This window comes from Colias philodice, chromosome 25 (genome assembly GCF_061535455.1).
Source record: "Colias philodice isolate Cphi_HAF_F1 chromosome 25, ilColPhil1 Martin Lab GWU primary, whole genome shotgun sequence".
Taxonomy (NCBI): Eukaryota; Metazoa; Arthropoda; class Insecta; order Lepidoptera; family Pieridae; genus Colias; species Colias philodice.
The window spans coordinates 6,509,217-6,528,833 of NC_143110.1; the positions used below are offsets into that span (position 1 = coordinate 6,509,217).

General features: G+C 31.7%; 6 protein-coding genes across 7 annotated transcripts in view; 3 read left to right on the forward strand and 3 right to left on the reverse strand.

Annotated features, from left to right (window-relative positions):
- Positions 1-5,626, reverse strand: part of LOC149477457 (uncharacterized) — a 31,117-nt gene extending 25,491 nt beyond the window's left edge. Inside the window, exons 1-3 of one of the 2 annotated variants that reach the window (XM_089710951.1) lie at positions 5,429-5,626; positions 1,203-1,420; positions 75-249 (exon numbers count right to left, since the gene is read on the reverse strand). In XM_089710951.1, coding sequence (XP_089567077.1) covers positions 75-249; positions 1,203-1,376 — 349 coding nt within the window. In that variant the 5' untranslated portion in view covers positions 1,377-1,420; positions 5,429-5,626. The remainder of the gene's footprint in view (positions 1-74; positions 250-1,202; positions 1,421-5,428) is intronic. The other variant, XM_089710950.1, reaches the window with a different exon arrangement.
- Positions 1,830-3,634, forward strand: LOC149477458 (uncharacterized). Its single transcript, XM_089710844.1, has 3 exons — positions 1,830-2,034; positions 2,510-2,682; positions 3,433-3,634. The coding sequence occupies exons 1-3, from the start codon at positions 1,921-1,923 to the stop codon at positions 3,560-3,562; spliced, it is 417 nt and encodes a 138-aa protein (XP_089566970.1). The 5' UTR covers positions 1,830-1,920; the 3' UTR covers positions 3,563-3,634.
- Positions 5,627-5,750: 124 nt separating the features above from the next.
- LOC149477459 (uncharacterized) lies at positions 5,751-7,494 on the reverse strand. Its single transcript, XM_089711049.1, has 5 exons — positions 7,354-7,494; positions 6,881-7,129; positions 6,383-6,541; positions 5,976-6,115; positions 5,751-5,889 (listed from the first exon to the last, which is right to left on the reverse strand). Exons 1-5 carry the CDS (start codon positions 7,492-7,494, stop codon positions 5,763-5,765), a joined length of 816 nt encoding a protein of 271 aa, XP_089567175.1. The 3' UTR covers positions 5,751-5,762.
- Positions 7,495-10,415: 2,921 nt separating this feature from the next.
- LOC149477460 (dynein axonemal assembly factor 19) lies at positions 10,416-11,085 on the forward strand. Its single transcript, XM_089710541.1, has 2 exons — positions 10,416-10,558; positions 10,971-11,085. The coding sequence occupies exons 1-2, from the start codon at positions 10,416-10,418 to the stop codon at positions 11,083-11,085; spliced, it is 258 nt and encodes an 85-aa protein (XP_089566667.1).
- A 100-nt stretch (positions 11,086-11,185) lies between these two features.
- Positions 11,186-13,534, reverse strand: LOC149477461 (cilia- and flagella-associated protein 144-like). Its single transcript, XM_089710661.1, has 3 exons — positions 13,408-13,534; positions 12,641-12,800; positions 11,186-11,318 (listed from the first exon to the last, which is right to left on the reverse strand). Exons 1-3 carry the CDS (start codon positions 13,532-13,534, stop codon positions 11,186-11,188), a joined length of 420 nt encoding a protein of 139 aa, XP_089566787.1.
- A 5,288-nt stretch (positions 13,535-18,822) lies between these two features.
- The window catches only part of LOC149477462 (sodium-dependent noradrenaline transporter-like), a 28,357-nt gene continuing 27,562 nt past the window's right edge, over positions 18,823-19,617 (forward strand). Inside the window, exon 1 of the mRNA XM_089710499.1 lies at positions 18,823-18,888. The gene's annotated coding sequence lies outside the window, so the exon portion shown is untranslated. The remainder of the gene's footprint in view (positions 18,889-19,617) is intronic.

Here is a 19,617-nt window from a genome sequence, read left to right on the forward strand (position 1 = left end):
GCCGGATATTGCTATAATCACGAATAAAACACGATAAAATCAATAAACTTCATTTTTACAAAACTTATACTTACAAAGATCACGAACTTGGTGCTTAACCCTCCGCAGTTCGACAGGTACAAGTAGCCTAGCGTATCTCCATAGTACACCCATTTGTAGGCAGTGTAAGAGTATCGGTAGCCAAGGTGGTCGACCTTTACGACCCTCGCTACCCCACCACACATGGAGATACCAACGGAGTGATAGTACCTTATGAAAGAACATTATTTTTATTTTTTAAGTTTACAGGTATTACTTGTCAACAGGCTTGGTACTGGGCAAAATGTGGTTGAAATTCAAAGTAGGATCATGAGAGTATAGACGTGTGGTTGTAGCGAAAAATACAGTATATTGTGAGCTCATACTTGTTGAGGCTATATTATTTAAACACATTTTAACATGCTTAAAATCTATGGTGCATCTATTTCTGTTTACTTTATATCTTCGATTGGAAATGATTGGCAACTAACTGTTAAAGGTGTTTATTGTTCAGTTTATTTGAGGGGCATTTCCAATTTCATTCAGCATAGAAATGTTGAAATGTATAAGTATCGAGAAAGAAGAAAGAAAGAAGAAAGAAAGAAAATACATTTATTTGTACCGATGCACATTAATACATAAAAAAGAAATAAAATAAAATTAACTTATAACTAGTTACAACGGCACAAAATGGATAATATCCACTCAGTGGTTTGAGAATCTGAGGACAAGACACTTAGATTCTCCACTGATTTTCAGTGGACACCACATTGACATCCTGACAGTGGCAGTGTACATATTATGAAAAAAAATAGTAAAATAATAAATAAAATAAAAGCAATAATATAATATATAGGAATATAATATAGTAGATAGGAAACATATATATATATATATATATATATATATATATATATATTTTATAAAGAATTACATAACAGACAATAATACATTCTAAAAGAAGATACAATACGCGATACATCATATATGTAATTAATAAACAACAAATAGAATTATCACCAGAGCCGTACCGAGTCACGTGTTTGGAGCCCCGACCTCAGAACCTTTTTGCAAGCAGAGCAAATGGGACTTCAGTTTGTTTTTGAAGCCCAATACGATAATAAACCCCAAGCCCAATAAATTAGTATGTATATAAATAAATAACATATGTTACACTACACTACCTGTGATATCAATAGTGATGTGATAACTATCGATATAGTGGCTGCGAACGTCCCCTTGTACCCGCGTTCGAGCAGCGCGTACCCCATCACGAGGTCGAACACCACGTCACAGAAGTAGCCCGCTAGCGATATCACGTTGAACAGCACGTCGCAAAGGGGCAGGAACTCGGCCATTTTATTACATTTCTCATACTACGTTGTCAAGAGGTGGGGCATGGCTGAAATGAACAAAATACTAGCTGTTATTTTCGTATTAATGTAGCTTAATAGTCTTCCTCAATAAATGAACTATTCATTTTTTTTTTTTTCATATTAAACCTGAGTCCTGATATTAGAGCATTCAATCAACCTAATATTAGTATGATTTACAAATAAGCGGTAGAAAGTATAGAATAGATTTTTCCCTCCCGAAAACAGCATAATTAATTGCTCTACAAATAACTATTACTATAATTATATAAAGTGTTTGGTATTTCAAATAATAAATTTATAAATATACATATATTATACAAATTATAATAAACGAATTGAATGCGTATAAAGGAACGCGACGTCTCCGAAAAACGCTTGAAGACGTTGCACGTCAAATTCAACTGTCATTTGTCAAAGTAAACTGAATCATGAATGTATAGGGAATGCTCAATGCTGTGCCGAGTTGTGATTGTTGTTTGAAAACAAGTTATGAATTTCTAGTAATTTCTTAGTTAGTTAATTAAAAATGTCGAATTACACAGATCTAGTTAGTAAAATAGGAAAAGATAGTTCACGGGCGGCGTGTAAAAAGTGCGGTTATGCGGGACACCTTACGTTTCAGTGTCGAAACTTTATAAAAGTAAGTTTTCGAATCCGTTAAAAATAATATATTTACTGGAATTTAAGAACTTTGTATAATAATTATCCTCTTAGTATTAAATTGTGAAATGTAATTTTTATATTCTTAGTAAGCATGCTTTGTAAATATGCATTAGAAGGAAAATTATTATACATTTACTTTGTTTATATTTTGTCAATTAACACATAAGTTATGAATTAAATATAAATAATCATAAATAACACATCTTTATCAGTAGTTTAAAGACATAAAGCTGTGATACTCATGACAATATCTGTAGATGAATTTTTATTTAACTACCATATTTATTTATTCATACTTTATTGCTCTGACAAAACTTAACTAGGAACTTAATCTAATTATAAATTAAAACAAATGGTGGTCTTATCGCTAAATAGCGATTTCTTCCAGCGATTTCTACCATATGCAATCTGATGAATTAATAAAACATAAACAAACATTTGTTTTCTTTCAGGTAGATCCAAATAAGGAAATAGTATTAGACGTGAGCAGTACAAGCAGTGACAGTGAGCAAGAATATGCAACACCGCTACAGACTTTACGAGAAGCAGAACTGCGGCAGAAGTTAGAAGAGAAGTTCAAGAAGGCGAAAGAAAAGAAGAAAAGCAAGAAGAGAAAGAGATCAAGGTATGGATTTAATTATTCAAGTTTGAATACCTTTTTCAATTAGTACCTATATCCTTCAGCAATACTCAGTTTCTACTTTAATTTGGCTCTCTCTGCTGTTTTTTAGGGTTCCATACCCAAATGGGAACCTATTAGGTACTAATTTATACCACAAATTCCTATTTAATATTTAGTTTAATAACATTCAAACTATCCTATCCTATTGTACTAATTGTCCTACTAATCCCAGTAATATTATATAAGTGAAAGTTAATAAGGATATGTATGTTTGATACTCTTTCACACAAATACTACTGAACTGATTACAATCAAAAGCACACAAATAGAGGGTAACTCGGATTAACACCTAGGATAAGTTTTATCCCAGAAATCCCATGGGAACGGGAACTATGTGGGTTTTTCTTTGAAAAAGCGGGCGAAGTCGCGGGCGGAAAGCTAGTGCTTTATAAATGAGATTTTTTTAAAGAATTGAAAAAAAAGTAATTCCTAAAACCATAAAATCTTTATAACATACTAGCTTTCCACCCGCAGCTTCGCCTGCGCAGTCAAAGAAAAACCCGCTTAGTTCCCGTTCCTGTGGGATTTCCGGGATAAAACCTATCCTATTTCCCGGGGTAAAAAGTAGCCTATGTCATTTCTCGGGTATCAAAATATCTCTATACCAAATTTCATGCAAATTGGTTCGGTAGTTAAGGCTTGATTGAGTAACAGACACACAGAGATAATATTAAGTGTGAATTTATTTTTCAGATCCTCCAGTACATCATCAAGTTCATCATCATCATCAGATAGCAGTAGTTCACATAAAAAGAAGAAAAAGAAAAAGAAATCCAAAAAGTCAAAGAAATCACATAAAGAGAAGAAAAAAAGTAAAAAATAGTTAGCTGAACAAGACTTGTAAATAAATGTGTTCAATCATGTAAATTTTATTAAATTTTTTAATGAAATACTACTTTATTGTGTTTTATTTAGTATCTATATTTCTTTAATTTGTCAAAGATTCTAATATTAAGCATTACACTGCTACATTTATTATCCTGGTCTATGTACTCGATAATCAATTTTAATCAGCATCTAAAGAATTTATAGTTGTTTTCCAAATGAATCAATTCAAACAATACAACAAGTATATTTTGTGTGAATAACTTAGTTTAAATAAACCATAATATTGTAATAATAAATACATAATATCTAGTATTTAAAAAAATAATATAAGTTGTATCATCTCCACGCTACAACTTTAGTTGTATACTTATAAGTAAAAATGTCCTACTGTTGTTTCATCTATCCATAATACAAAAAAAAAGATAATAAATACAATCAAATTGTAATTCCAGCCATGTTACACAAGTAAAAGAGTTATTTTTTACTCTAATCTTTTTTATATTAAATACTAGTTTCCGCCCGCGGCTTCGCCCGCGTGGTGTTTTGATAAGGTAGCCTATGTTCTTTCTCAGGGTCTAAAGATTGTCTGTGTCAAATTTCATCAAAATCGGTTGAGAGGTTTAAGCGGGAAAGCGTAACAGACAGAGTTACTTTCGCATTTATAATATTAATTAGGGATTTCATGTTGATGATTGTAATTTGATGATTTTACTTGACCATCAAATTTATAGATAAAGTTTCCACTAGTAATTTTTGCGAGGCTTAACTTGTGCGACTTCACAGTAAATATTTTGTAAACAAACAATGAGAACATATTGTCAACAAGTCAATTTGCTACTTAACACACTAATTAGGTAATCAGAACAAATTGAACTTCTGAAAAGTATAAAAAATTAATATACTTCTTCATTCATTACAAGTTGATGGTGAAAAAAATTACTTTTATATATATGTTAAAAAAATGGCCAGCATAAGAAATAGACACTCACCAAAATATTTACATCAACATGTTCAGAAATGTTTTATTCATAGTTCAATAATTGGTAATTTTATAGAGAGAAATAGATAATGGCCCATAACTTTCAATTCTAAAATTATAGTTAGGTACTTATTATAGATATTGCTGGTGCTATCTTTCTAAACTCAAACAATGATTATAGAGAATGTTAGTTAGTGTGTAGATGGCTTAGATCATTAAGTAATGATCTAAGGTAGCGGGTAATTAAATGAATTATCATTTTGTCTCTGAAGAAACTTGAGTCAACTATACTAGTGATAGGTATAATAATTTACAAGCAATATTTTATGGAGCTGGACCATGCAGGTGCTGCAGTCAAGTCATAATCAAATTGTACAGACTAACATACCATTAGAAGGTATGTTAATTGAAGAACTCTAAGATTTATTATGGATATAATATCTGATCTATTACTTTTCCCAGAAAAGTTAACGAATAAGTTAACGAATTATAGCTGATGTAACATAAAGGAGTGTTCTTATTTTGGTAATAAAGTACTGATGTTTATAATGCACAGGATAGCCACATATTTGTTATATGACTCACATTTAAATCAGGTTCTTTTACTTAATGTGGTGTAGGAATTTGTTTCGAATCTCAAATGAAGGTTACATTAATAAATTAGAACATGAAAGCATTTGAGCTCAATTCGTAATAACTAATTGTTTTCACTCTTGTTACCAGAATAGAAAGTAAGTTTAGACGCACGATTTAGATTAATCAAACGAATATTATAATCGCAAATTGTTAAATAAGTTCATATCTGTACATAATTTATATCTATTTATGTGATTGTTTTTCTACATTAGTAAACTTATGAATGAAATACAAGTTTTAACTTACTTTTTTTGCTGAAATTCCTTGAATAGTTAACTATAATCACACATCGCACATTTACTGGAACTAGTAAACAACAACATATATTACGATAACTATTTAAACCATTATACACTTAATAACTATTGCTAACTATTAACACAATACATAATTAAATTAAAAGTTTAAATATTTTGGTTAAGTTTCAACAAAGTTTCTATCAAGTACATGTCAAAAGTTCACACACAGTGCCGCCATCTAGTGGGTGGTATGCGAGACACGCGAAAGCTCGATCGATTGGTCGCTGTGGGAATGATATTTGTCACATTGAACGCATTCAGATTAACAATTTAAATTCTTGCTAGACTTTGTGCTTTGAATCATTTATGAGCTGAATATAACTCTTTTTCGTCAGCAAATGGCTTATAACAAGATCTTGGTCCGTCATGTGTCTTATAGGCTTCCTCTCATATGAACGAGTATTCGATCTAAAATTAACAGCAATTTAAGTGTACACTTTTAAAGTTTAAATATCAAGTAAATTAAAGTAAATAATAACAGAATCCAATCGCACCTTGAACAATGCATGTTACAACTGTGCAGTAAAATTAAAAAACCAGGCAATGTAAAGTGTAATGATGATTTTTCCTCCGAAATAAATTTTATTAACTGTAAAGGATCACTTTTCATATCTGATAAACTGCAGATTCTATCCTGAAACAAAATAAAGCCGGAACTAGTATAATTTAATATTATACTATGTACTAACGAATCTTTCAAATGGATTTTAAATATTATGTTTCTTATATTTTTATCGCGCCTGTTTGGGATCGCGGTGCAATTTATATGTTGCGACTTACCTACATAAAAGTATAAAAATATTCATTTATTAAAAAAGCAATAGGAGCGCTCTGTGCATACATTTTTTAAAAAATAGAATATTTTAATGCGAAGAAGACAATTAGGTTTATTCGTTGTTACCTCAGTAAGCATCACGACGTCATGTTTCTGAGCTTCTAAATTCATCAAAGTGTCCTTGGTGTACCTTTCACATTGTTTACTAACGTCTTTTACGCATTGCGTGTACAATTGTTTGTTGAAGTTGCATTTATTCTTGAGGGACAATGCCGCTTTGGTTGCCTTAAAAATAGAACAAAGATCTATTTAGTTCTGAGTTCATAGTTTATATGCAATTTTTAGAAGTAGAATTGAGGTACACACAATATGGTACACAATTAAAAAAAGAATTAAATATAAGAAGATTGAATAGAACCAATGAATAGAACACTCAAGCTGTTCAAATATTTAAAATTGCACACATAATTCTGTGGGTAAATCTACTTATACCTACTACCTATATTATATTATTAAATACAAAAAAATTGACACTAAAAATACATACAATCTTCAATTAATTTTAACCTTTAAAAATAAATTAAAATTTTGCTTTATGGTAACGCGGGAAAATTTGAATCTTACCTCTTTAATATCTTTAAGAAGTTGTAACGACTGCTGATTATAACTGTAATATAATTTTAGTAGAATATTTTTGGTTAACATGACCAAGTCTCGTTGCGTTGGAACTTCATAAGGCCCAATGTTTTTGGGCGATTCTTCTTCAGGACATTTGAATTTCGTTTTATTTTTCACAGAGATTTTGTTTGTTGTTGTGGATAGTATAGATTTCGTTTCACGCAATCGTTTGGTTATTGATTTTTGTTTCGTTTCCTGAAATACAACAAGATGAATGCATTAATTGAAACTATTCAATATTTATTTTATGTAAATACATGTTAAATATTATATTATTTGCTAAAGCATTTTATACCTACTTAGGTACTAGCACAGATAATATAATTCGTAGTTACGTATTATAATATTATCTGTGCTAGTAGTTACTAAATTTAAATCGCTTTTTTTTACTATTTTTATTTCTTTATTCTATGACTAACCTCATGTTTCTTTGTTGTAGTTCCTTCATCTGCGGAATTAAAAATATTGATTGTATCTGTACTAGTTACCAATGTGGAACTTGTAGCATCGAATCCGCGAAACAACTCGTATTCTGCATATCCCGAACAGCATACGAACATCAAGGCAAATAATGGTATATCTGGTGGTAATTTATAGGTTAGGTAATGAGGTTATTTTATGTACGTACTTATTTTTAAAGAATTATTTTATGAGGCGGAAAATATACACTTAGGTATCTTGACTCAATGTATCGTTACAATTTTTACTAATATTTTTACTATTTATCATCCGATAAGCCAAAATTCTATTAGATCAGATAATACATTAAAAATTACCAAGAACTAAAATTTCTTCTTCTATAACTACTCAACTAAATTCTATCTTTTTGTTTGATCAAGTTCAGTAAAATTGTACGTAGGTAGTAGGTAGGTACCTATCGTCAGCATTCTTAAGTACTAGAACCCATTGGAAAGAAGCTAATTGGAATCTATTTCAAAAGATCGAAATGAAACCAGCCATAGGTAGATACCTAAGGTCAAGGTAAAAGATGACAGATTACACGACTACGTATAAAGAGCTCTGCTTCAAGAGGATTCAATGGATCTGAACTACCTACCACTTACGATCTGATGAGAAAACAATTATCCGATTTACAGATATGTATCTGGTATTAATTAAGTTGTTTACACTGAATGGGTAATATTGATATGAAGAAATTATTGGTAGCATCACGAAGAAAATATTCAGAAACGATTTTTGCATAATTGATAGATAGGATTTAAAATCATTAAAAATGTTAACATTTTATGATGTTTTAGAAGAATTGTAATGTAAGATTTAAAAAACTATTAAAATTATATTAGTTTGGTACTTTAATAAATACATACATGTTAGCATAGTGCTATTTATTCGTCCAAGCGTGTTTGTTGTACATACGTTCTTTTCAAATCGGAAACTTGACTGAAGCGGCACCCTTTTTGTATAGGTAAGTTGATTGGTTCAAGTTTTGTTTTCTTTTGCCACATAAATATACATTGTATAAAATCTTCTGTTAAGCTGTGCCTGTTTATTGTCTAAAATAAGAGGCGTTTAATTGAACGACTAAGGGCGTTTGTCCACTACAAGGAATTTTACGGTCCGGCATTCCGATTTTTTACGGTCCGGTATGGCACGCCATTAATCTATATACTAGCTTGTGCACTATACGTAATTTTACTGTCCGACATTTTACTTTTCCCTATTCCGGATGGTTTTTTGTGTCTACGAGTCGCTGTAGGTATAATTGTTTTCGAATGCCCACTTGCTTGGATTTTACTGTTTTTACTGCATATGCCAATTGAAAGCAAGCTCTTGTTTTACTTTCTTTTAGTTGGCAATGAGATTTGTGAAGTCGGTATTGTTATTTTATATACATTGACCAAGCATTGACCTATAATTATTATCTAAGTAAGTGTTGGTAAGTTAAAGTTCAAGTGGGAATAGCTTTAGCTCCTCGTCACCGATTAAAATAAATAAGTGAAACACGCATTTTAAATCTCTTACGGAACTTTACTTTTTATTATAACGAAGTACATAATATAATATTTCACCTTCTATATTTTTTACTCGTTTCTTTTAAAATGCAAAAACAATCATTTATGATAGCATAATACCGCCAAACTTCCTTGAACTGTACCGCACTGATCCGAGTAAAGACGGACAGGTGCACAAGCAATTCATCGGTTTTTTCATGCCACACCGGACCGTAAAAAATCGGAATGCCGGACAGTAAAATTCCTTGTAGTGCACAAGCGCCCTAATACTGTAAAAATGCAAAATACAGGCAAGATTTTTTTTTACAATTACTTACAAATTTTTATTTCTCAGACTCCTACCACCACAATTTCAGAGAGCGATATATTTCAACTAGTCATGTAATAGGTACTCTAATGTTTACAAACATGAAACACTATTTGTTCAACATTGCTAATAAGCGTAATTGGCGAGCGGAAATAAAAAAACCTTTTGATTATTACATTGAGAGAAGTAATGACTCCCTCGTGAGTTCCCTTTGAGCGTCTTCCTAGCTTTAATAGATTGACAAGGAAGTAGTATTATTGATTTGTAACAGACACAGGTGATAAATACAGCCGTACTTTAGTATTAATATACAAAAAAAAACTCGTACTTAAATAGAATTATTCGCATTAAACTAAATGTCTCTAAGACCTCTAAGTAGGTACATTATTTAAAAAATAAGACATTCCATTAAAATAATAGGATTGAAATTTGAATTGTAGGTACATAATTTTATCTATTTTGCCACACACAAATACATCTACAAACACACACATGGATATAACGCGTAGGTACCTATTAGCACTAGTTAACATCTCTCTGTTTTGTAGAGATAAATTCATGAACAATCAAGTAAAATTGTTTCGATAGCTCGGAACAATTTTGCTGGATTTTTCATGAACACAAGAGGACAAACAATCGAGATGACGGAAAGATCGGACGGGATAGGAATTTTCTTATAGGCGCAATGCAATTTTAGCTATGAAAAACCAAGCTCCCTCCTGCTGAGGAGTAAAGCCGATACCTACGTTGTGGATACGTTTCGCTGAAGGATTTTATTACTTATGTTGAGTTGAATTAGTGGTCTGTGGTACCTATTCTTTTTCGTTTTAAAAAAGATTCATCACTTTTTTTCTAAAGAAAAGGTTAAGTCTGAGAAGAAGCTGTAAAAAAGCATGGTTAAATTTATATTTCTATACAATAAAATTTCATTATAATTTAAGAAAACCGACAAGTTGACATACATAATATTTCTATTGAAATTGATTCTTGGAATTTGTAATGAAGTATTGAGCTTTTCATAGGTTGCCATAGCAACGTCAATTTTGTTTGCAATCAATATATTATTTTATTGAAAACAACTACCTACCCAGTGTTATAGTGCTTGAATATAGTGATAAAAATCTATTTATACACGTAAAAATAATCTATTTCTTAAAAACTAACCAGTTATTTTTCCAAACATCATTTTAAATACGGTAAAATGGATAAACCACTAAACAAAGAGGATATAGCTGCAATGGAAGGGCAGCTCCGTCAAAGCATGGAGGAGGATCGGAAGTATACGCGCGTCAACGATGTCAAATGTGACGCCATACATACTGCGAAGAGCTATGAGGAGTTTGCGTAAGTTACTTCTTATTATAGTGTCTAAAATAGAGTATAGAACCACAGTATTACCATAATGGTAATACTGTGATAGAACGGTAGAAGTTAGTATAATGTATCCAACATGCTTAGGCATATTGCTTCTGTTGCAATCTCGACTAGAAGGAAAACATCGGTATAGTAGAACCTATGTATATAAGAACTAAATATTTTATGTGACAACTACTACCAGGAACCATCTGGCCAGCGTCAAAGTAAAGTAGGTATCTACAATATTAGGTACCTAATCGTCCTAATCGTTGAGCAGAATGCAATAAAAGTTTTACTCATTTGTGCATTGTTGCTTACAATGTAATTCTACTTGAACTAAAAAAACTTCCAACATTTGATATTTATTTAGAGATATAATTTTCATTTTATGTTGTTACAGAGATAGAGTAGCAGCTGCCCACTTGCGTCCTTTGGAAAAAAGTGATTTCAAAAATAAAGCATCTAGAGGATGGAATCAATTTTCCACTAAGACATGGAATGATGACGAGGAATAATGAAAATTAATTTTTTATTTAATAAAATAACATAGATAATTAACGTGTTTTATTTTGAAGTTTCATCTCATAATGATAGGCTTTCAAAAATCAGGACTTGTTAAGATTTACTTTTAGGGTTAGACATAAGTATAATAATTTCAATTTTGGTGTGAGTGCTTTCTTTCTTGGGGTTGTAGAATCGACGGTCGTTTCTGTCCATAGGAATTAAAGGCTTGAAGTACCAGCCGTATCTAAAATGAAAATATCCGCTTTCAAAATAGATCGTCAAGCCAATATGAAATAAATTTCTCCTTAATTATATTATATACATACTATACAATTATTTGCAGTAGGTACATATTGATGGAAATTTCAGACGGCACGTGCTATCTTTTCCTGAACAGCAGAAAATAATAATATAATTATAGCCTGAACGTAACAAAGTTCAAGTTCAAACGTTGCCTCATTTCAAGTACCTATCATGAAAAATTGAAAATTTATCACTAGAAACTTTAGAAATATATAGTTACTTAAGCAAATGCGTCCGATTGAAACGCGGGCGATTCGATTTCATTTTGTTATAGTAGCGATAAAACCCCGGTGCGTCATACCGGGTGTAAACACAGTCGATTATTCCGTGTTAGGGAGCCAGGTGCAAATTTGGTTAACTATTTCCTCTCAAGAGATAATTCGTCAGACGCATGAGAGTATAGTATTATAAAGCCTCGTGAACGTCAGCTGGCGCTCGGTTGGGGGGGTGAGCGGTTGTAGCCTCCCACGCACATAGGAAAAAAAATACATTCATTCATTCATTTCCTCTCAGCTAAAAATTTGTCAAATTGTAGCTAACCCAATATCTCAACGAAAAAAAATAGTCAGCTGGTTACAACATGGTGTATTATACGTCAGCTGGTGTCTCGAACATGAAAGTTAAATTTAAAGAAAAATTTATTTTCCGTTATTTCCTCTCAAACAAAAATTTACCTGATGATAGCTTATATGTAACTGTGGATAAATATATAAGTCAGCTGGCTGTATCTTGGTGGAAAAACCGTCAGCTGATACGGGAGGCTACAACCGCTCTTCCCCCCAACCGAGCTCCAGCTGACGTTCACGAGGCTTCATAATACTATACTTTGATGCATTTTACTAATTACCGCTTGAGAGGAACTTGGTCATAAAATCTGCTGCTGGCTCCCGGACCATAATGCAGATAGCAAAAAACTTTAAATTGATATCGAAAGTACTTAACCTAATGAGTAAAATAGTTAGCTATAATGATAACTTTTTTTAAAATATAACGAGAAATATCCAAAAATGTTACATTAAACACTCCCATACATTTGTAACGATTACACCCTGTATATTTCAGTTTTCACATATTTTTTCAATTGAAATTTGAGAGTACATATATATAAATTTATAATTCTTTATAAATAATTCGATCACGAGGCGGGACTCCAACCCGCATCCTTTCACGCTTTTTTTATATTCTTTATATATATAAATTTATATTTATAAAGCATTTGAATGCCCTAAAACCAAAAATATCAAATTCATTTGAGAGTCTTACACTTGGTTCTCAGTAGCAGGCGATGGATACTTGCTATGTGGTCCCATAGATCGTGTCTGAGCTACATTGTGATGATAATTATCAACTTTTTCCGTTTGTTCCTTTGATTCCGCTTTCAGCTGGTCATGGGCTGCGTAGAACTTTGTAGCCACGGGAATTGCTGTGCAGGAAAAAAATATTTTGTTATTAATATGGCTATTTTATGTTATGAATTATTTGATTTGATTGTTTTAATTTGAATTGAAAGGTCTTAGGTTCTTTTGTTGTAAAGAATTGGCTTAAAGCTTGCATCAGAAAGCTTAGGTACACCAACCTTGTTAATAAGCTTCTAATCACTACATAGTATAAAACAAAGTCGCTTTCTGTGACCCTATGTCCCTATGCCCCTATGTACCTATGCTTAAATCTTTAAAACTACGCAACGGATTTTGATGCGGTTTTTTTTAATAGATAGAGTGATTCAAGAGGAAGGTTTTATATAATTTATTAGGTTTTAGACAAAGCGGGCGAAACCGCGGGCGATAAGCTAGTAATATAATAAATCTAAACTTCCACAGAGTTTAGTTGAACTATTTATTTCGTTCGAATTATTTACTTCAATAGCTTAGTTAAAACTAGGTGAAGGAAAATCTATAATATACAGATTTTATGCATTTACTATTATTAAGATTTACATGATGGATGTTTCTCATTCTTGAAAATATCTAAACACATTTTGATGTACTGCAGTAGGTACTATAGAATTTTAGTACTAAATGTATACGTACACCCAAAATTCGGTCTGTAAATTTTATAATTCCTAAAATTTTTCACTTCTCGGTATATGATTTCATTGAGCATGTGGATGTCAATAGGCATTCTCGTGCCGAACGTACATTTCCCTTTGTCACCCATTTTTGTACTGAAAATATTGGAAATTTCTTGAATAAGTTTTATTTCATGAGACGTTTCATATTGTAGAGTAACATAATGTTTAACTTCCCGCCCAATATCTAACCTGTTATAATACTTTATTTTTTTTTAATAAAAAGATTCAAGAAAAGACCTTCAACATAAAGATCTCTCAGTTTTTAGGAGGGTTACAACATTTTTATTATTAAATAAATTTAATTACATAGGTACTCTATTTACAAACAAAAACCGTACCAAACTGGTGTCTAACTTTTCAACAAAATATCTAGTTAGTTTTTATTTAATATTATATTTTATTTAATAAGAATTAAGACGTGTCTACAATACTAAGATTAAAACTGAACCCTGAATGAATATTCGTTACTTACAAATTTAATTCTATCAAAAGTATTTGTAAATAAATAGCTGTGATTATTGAATGTTAAACAACGTCATATTATATCATATTAGAGCATTAAAAACACCATTTAGACACATTATAGACTCTGTGGAGGTGACATTTCGTTTTAAAATAGGTTTTAGTGTTTGATTACAGGGTGCTATAATATTATTAACGATCTCAGTATCAAAAGCCGATCCCACTTCAAAATTAAAAGATACCGCAAAAACCTATATACTACCTATATAATAATTATTTATTATTAGTGCAAAAGATTTTTAGAAGTAATTTAAAGGTGCATGAAATACAGTAGTTGTGATTATCCTGTGTTGATAACTTTAATGTCGGCGACTAATTAGTTCAGGGGAGGCAGATTACATCTAGATGAGGGCTTAATTGCTATCAACCTGTTGATATAGATACCTTGAGAACCACGGACATGTATTAAATATACATGTCTGTGTTGAGAACACTTTCTTAGTGTACTTAGATATCATGTATGTTTTATTTAGGAGAATTATAAGTATTGTAGAGACTATAGATTTCCGCCCGCGGCTTCGCCCGCGTTTGCAAAGGAAAACCCGCATAGTTCCCGTTCCCGTGGGATTTCCGGGATAAAAACTATCCTATGTGTTAATCCAAGTTACCCTCTATATGTGTGCAAAATTTCATTGTAATCGGTTCAGTAGTTTTTACGTGAAAGAGTAACAAACATCCATACATCCATACATCCATACATCCTTATATTAGAATGTATGGCTAGGTAAGTAGTTGAAGAAAAATGTAGAGTTAAGTGTTAACACTTTTTTCTTGTAGAAGATAGAGTAAGTTTAATGTATACTAAAATTATAAAGTTGTAGAGTTTGTTTGTTTGTTTGAACGCGCTAATGCATAATAGGAACTACTAGCTGTTTTGAAAAATTCTTTCGGTGTTAGATAGCTCAATAAACGGGGTATAATAACTATAGGCTATAATTATTATAATAATATCATCACGCTAAGACGAACAGCTGAGCCGAGCCACGCGGGTGTAACCGCGTAGCGCAGCTAGTATGTGATATGGGGGATAGAGATTGCCACGATGTTTTTAGTTTAGATTTTTGCAAAATTCGGCACCTTTTCCTGACTTCAGTCTCTTGTCCCATAAATTATCAATAGACAAATTTTCAGTTAGCTTAAGCTATTACATCAAATTATCCTTCATTTTAGTTAGGGGTTAAATGGGGGGTTAAATTTAACAAACAATTTATCCTCTGAGAAATTTCCAATATTTTATTACAATACGATTTTAATAATTCATTTCATAATATCGCTTTCAAAATCGGAACCGGGATAATAGACAATAAACTCTGCAGAGTTGAACAGGTAAATAAAAATCCAATAACTTCGTCTTGTGCGGGTGAGGTGGGATGAATTTAAAAACGATCTTATATCGGCCATTCTTAGCGTTCCTACTATGGGAGTGGAGCACTCAGGGTTGGAGTATGGTTATAGGCGTAGAGACTTTTTTTTCCTTTTATTTTGAAAAAAAGTTTTGTGAAGAAAAGACGTTTTACGAATGAATATTGAATTTAATGTTTGTTTTGTACATATACTGTTTGTAAATAAATACGGAATATTAAATAAAAGATGAGAGTCCGGATCAAATAAAATAAAATTTATTAAATTGTAAATGAATTTAAAAAAAAAAAGCTTTGGAATGTTGAATGTTTAAGTACCCTAGTAACAAAAACATGCTTCATATTAATCAAAATGAGCCATGAGGCTATTTAATACTTCAACCATTTGTGATAAACCTATGCAAAAGCGCTATACCTAAATTTAATATGTACATAATATATCAATTCGTTAATTTTGCTGTGCGTACTTTTTGCCCAAAACAATATGCAGAGCATAATTCTTGTCTAGACGAATATTCGAACTGCCCACATTTTTTTAATATTCTGTACCTCTATAATAATCAAGTCTAATGAATCGCTCCGACCATGACGCAAAAGAAAAGCGTACATTCCGATCGGCGATCGCGCGGCAATATTGTGGGTATCCGCGAAATCGACATCTACCGAGACAACTATTTCATAAGGCGGATAATTGAAATATCCGCAAACGCCCCGCCTCCTAATGGGGATGTCGGGATGGAGATGCACTAGGAGAGATGGCATTTTTAATATTGTTATTTTTTATATCACACATTATGTAAATAAATACTTATAGTATTTGATGGCTTGAAAACGTATGCCACTATTGGGCTAAAATGAACAAACACATCAGAAAGCAGCTAATTTTTTATAAAACAACAGAAAACTTTAAGATTTGAAGTTTTCTAGTTTCTTGGTTGAAAAATCAAGAATGAAAAGACTAAACAAAATTTCAAACATATTGAAGATATTTTCTATGTTTTATAAGTTATCCACTGGTCATTTATCAAATAAATAATTTTTAAAGTTTACCTTTTACTTAGTCCAATGATCTCTTCTTTTTCTAATGCGAAGCTATTGAATTGTTGTTTAAATACCTGACATGGGACTATAATATTTACTTAGCCGATGGATAATCATCATAAAAGATTTAGCAAAGTTTACACTGCAAGTCGTAAGTGTACCACGAGCCTTATAAAATGAATTCCCATAGCGGGTGGCGAGGAAGGCGTGACAAGAGCCGTTTAATGAGCACCTGTAAACGAAGGACCTATCTCCTTACAATCTATGAGATCCTGGTAGATTGATTTAGAGTATCGATATTTTTTTGGGACTTGATTTTGAAAGATTCTTTTTAAAATGCTAATGAAATTAGATACGCAAGTACGAAAGATAACATGATTAAATAGAATACAAAGAAAAGATTTGGAAGGATGATTGATTCTGTAAAGAAAAAACGCAGTATATTCAAATTCAATTATGAATGGGTAATTGATTTGTTCTGAGTGAAAAAAACATATTTATTGTTTTTATCGAAGTGCAATATAAATTTTTAAAGAGATTATAGAGTTGTATGCATTACTATCTGAATGAAGTACTAAACCTTTTATTAATGCTACCAAGCCCATGAAAACCCATTATAGAACATGACAAATCTCTCTCAATTAAGATAATACGATTCTAATTAAAATACTATGGAATCGCAAGAATTAATGAATTAATTACAGGCTACGGCCGTTCAGCGGAATTTTAATCATACCAATTTTCTGTAAGCTGTTTTACCACAGACTATATCGTTTTCTTACTATATATTTTAATCTGTGATACTTAAGCACGGCGTTCTAAAGAAAGTATTTTACGTAAAATACATATATTTAATATTATAAGTAGTAAATAAGTACTATTGATTAGTTATTAGATAGGTACGTATTTATCATATTTATATGACTTTTTTATCACTTTTTCATCGAGAAATAAAGATTTACGAATAATAGAAATGAAGGCAAAATAATTGAAGAGTAATACATAACAATAGAATAAACAACATCGATGATATAAATAATATAATATCAACTGAATAAATCGTTAAGTTTATTGCGTTTTATCTGTATTTGATGTACCGACTTGAAAAAAGGCACTATAATTCATTTTACTTCGAGCTAAATATATTATACGAGAAATACAGAGAAAACATCAAAATGCTTTGTAAATTGTTAACAAAAAGTCATTGTCCTAAGAAAAATGTAACTTCGTGAAGAAGAATGTTTTCTGAAATTACAGCTAGAGATTGCTTGAACGAAATCATGGCGGGGCAAATCATGAAAGGATAAATATTTTTCTGTAATTGAAGAATATTTTCAAACATTAGATAATAAATTGAGTAAGAGGTAGAGGTCGGTAGAAAGTCAGGTAGAGTAGCTTTGTGTTATACATATATTTAACACTACTTAATAAAAATATTAGGAATCTATTGAAAATTACGCGATGGTTAGCCGAAACTACAATGTCAAGGCGAAGGGCGAAGTTCCCGCATGAGTTGACATCTTAAGGGTAGATTGTGATATGAGGTTACGTCGGGATATGAGATTAATTTTTTACAACATAACTACTTACATCTTTTTATATTTGTAAATTCTAATGCCTTCTCCTTGTGGTGATTGTTACTTTTTCTTTTTATTATTAACAAATATTAAAATTAAAATAAGAACTAATTTGCCTGTAGATCTATTTTAGTATACTTACCTAGTAATTTACAATCTATGATGATATTCTATTATGTACTTATATTCGTATTATTTTTCTATTGGTATATTTATAGCAGATAATAATAAAAATCAGACTTACTTCTAAATATTTTCTACGTCGATTTCATTATTTAGCAACGTAGTAAAGCTCTCAGTAATTAAAATATACTTCATCAGAAGCCATCGAAAACGCAATATCACAGTCACAACAAAAAACTGAATTCGAACAATTTTAAAATACGAGAAATTGCGCGGGAAATGCAAAAACAAAATAGCGCGCCAAGGTACAAGGTCGGGTGAAGCTTACGGGTTTTGGACTGGGACGGACTTGGCTCGAAAAGAGCCACAGATAAATAATGCGTATGCTTGTTTTTTTTTTACTGGGCACAGTAATAGTTGAGAAGTAGTGGATGTTAATTAAAGTTATTTGCAATATAAATCGTAATTATATCCGATAATTAAGAATTCAACGAATATTATAATTCAACGATTACCTACTTAAAATATGTTATCCACTTATCGAAATTCTAAAATGATAAATTATACCTCAATAATTATGTCCTGAAAACATCTAAAACGTACTGTATTAAAATTAAACATCTCACAAATATCTTCATCTAGTTAAAACTAGGGCCCCTCCACTTTACCAGGGCCCCAGAAACACCCTGAAAGCGGTTCCCTCATCCTTGTTCCGCTAGGTCCTTCATTTCAGTCGTCTGTCCTATCTGCTTGCAGATGCACGCCTACGCCACTCAAAGTTTATTCACACCGGTCGGTCTATAGTTCTATGTTTAGGTAAGTCATAGATTATAATTTTTTTTCTGTGCATCGAAAAAAAAAAGAAATTAGTTTTGGCGCGTTCGTTTTTTAAATGCAATTTTAAAATTAGCTTTATAAATCATGTTATTTAAAATTTGTTTAATATCGGTGCAATAATTAGTAAGTTAAATTTTATTAGTTACCTACTACAAACCGGATCAAGACAAATAAGGTAATTATTGATATTAATTACAAGAATTTAATGCGTAAGTTTAAAGTTTCTACATTTCATTGTTAAACCGTGGTTAAACCATAATAATAATTCATATAACACATATAGACATACAGTGTAAGTACAATAATTGTAAGATGAATTATTCATCTTTAAGTGTTTTTTTTTACCGAAATAAAGTTAAAGAAACTGCAACCACCACCACCTGGATGGTTGGCGCAGCACAACGGTGCGTTTCAACCGTAGCTTTCTTCCACGGACATGTAAGATCTGGAATAATCTGCCATCGACTGTCTTTCCGAGGAACTACGACTTGAGTTATTTCAAGAAAAAAGCATATGTGTTTCTTAAAGGCCAAAAGCACACCGCTACCTAATTCACGGTTAGCTCCACCTTTCTCCTTAAGACCGTTTTTATCCCATCCCATTCCCCTCTATGGTAGGCAACACCCATAACGTATGTTATGGACGTCTATGGGCGACGCACTTTGCCATCAACATCGGCCATTGCGTCTGCTCGTTTGCCTTCCAATG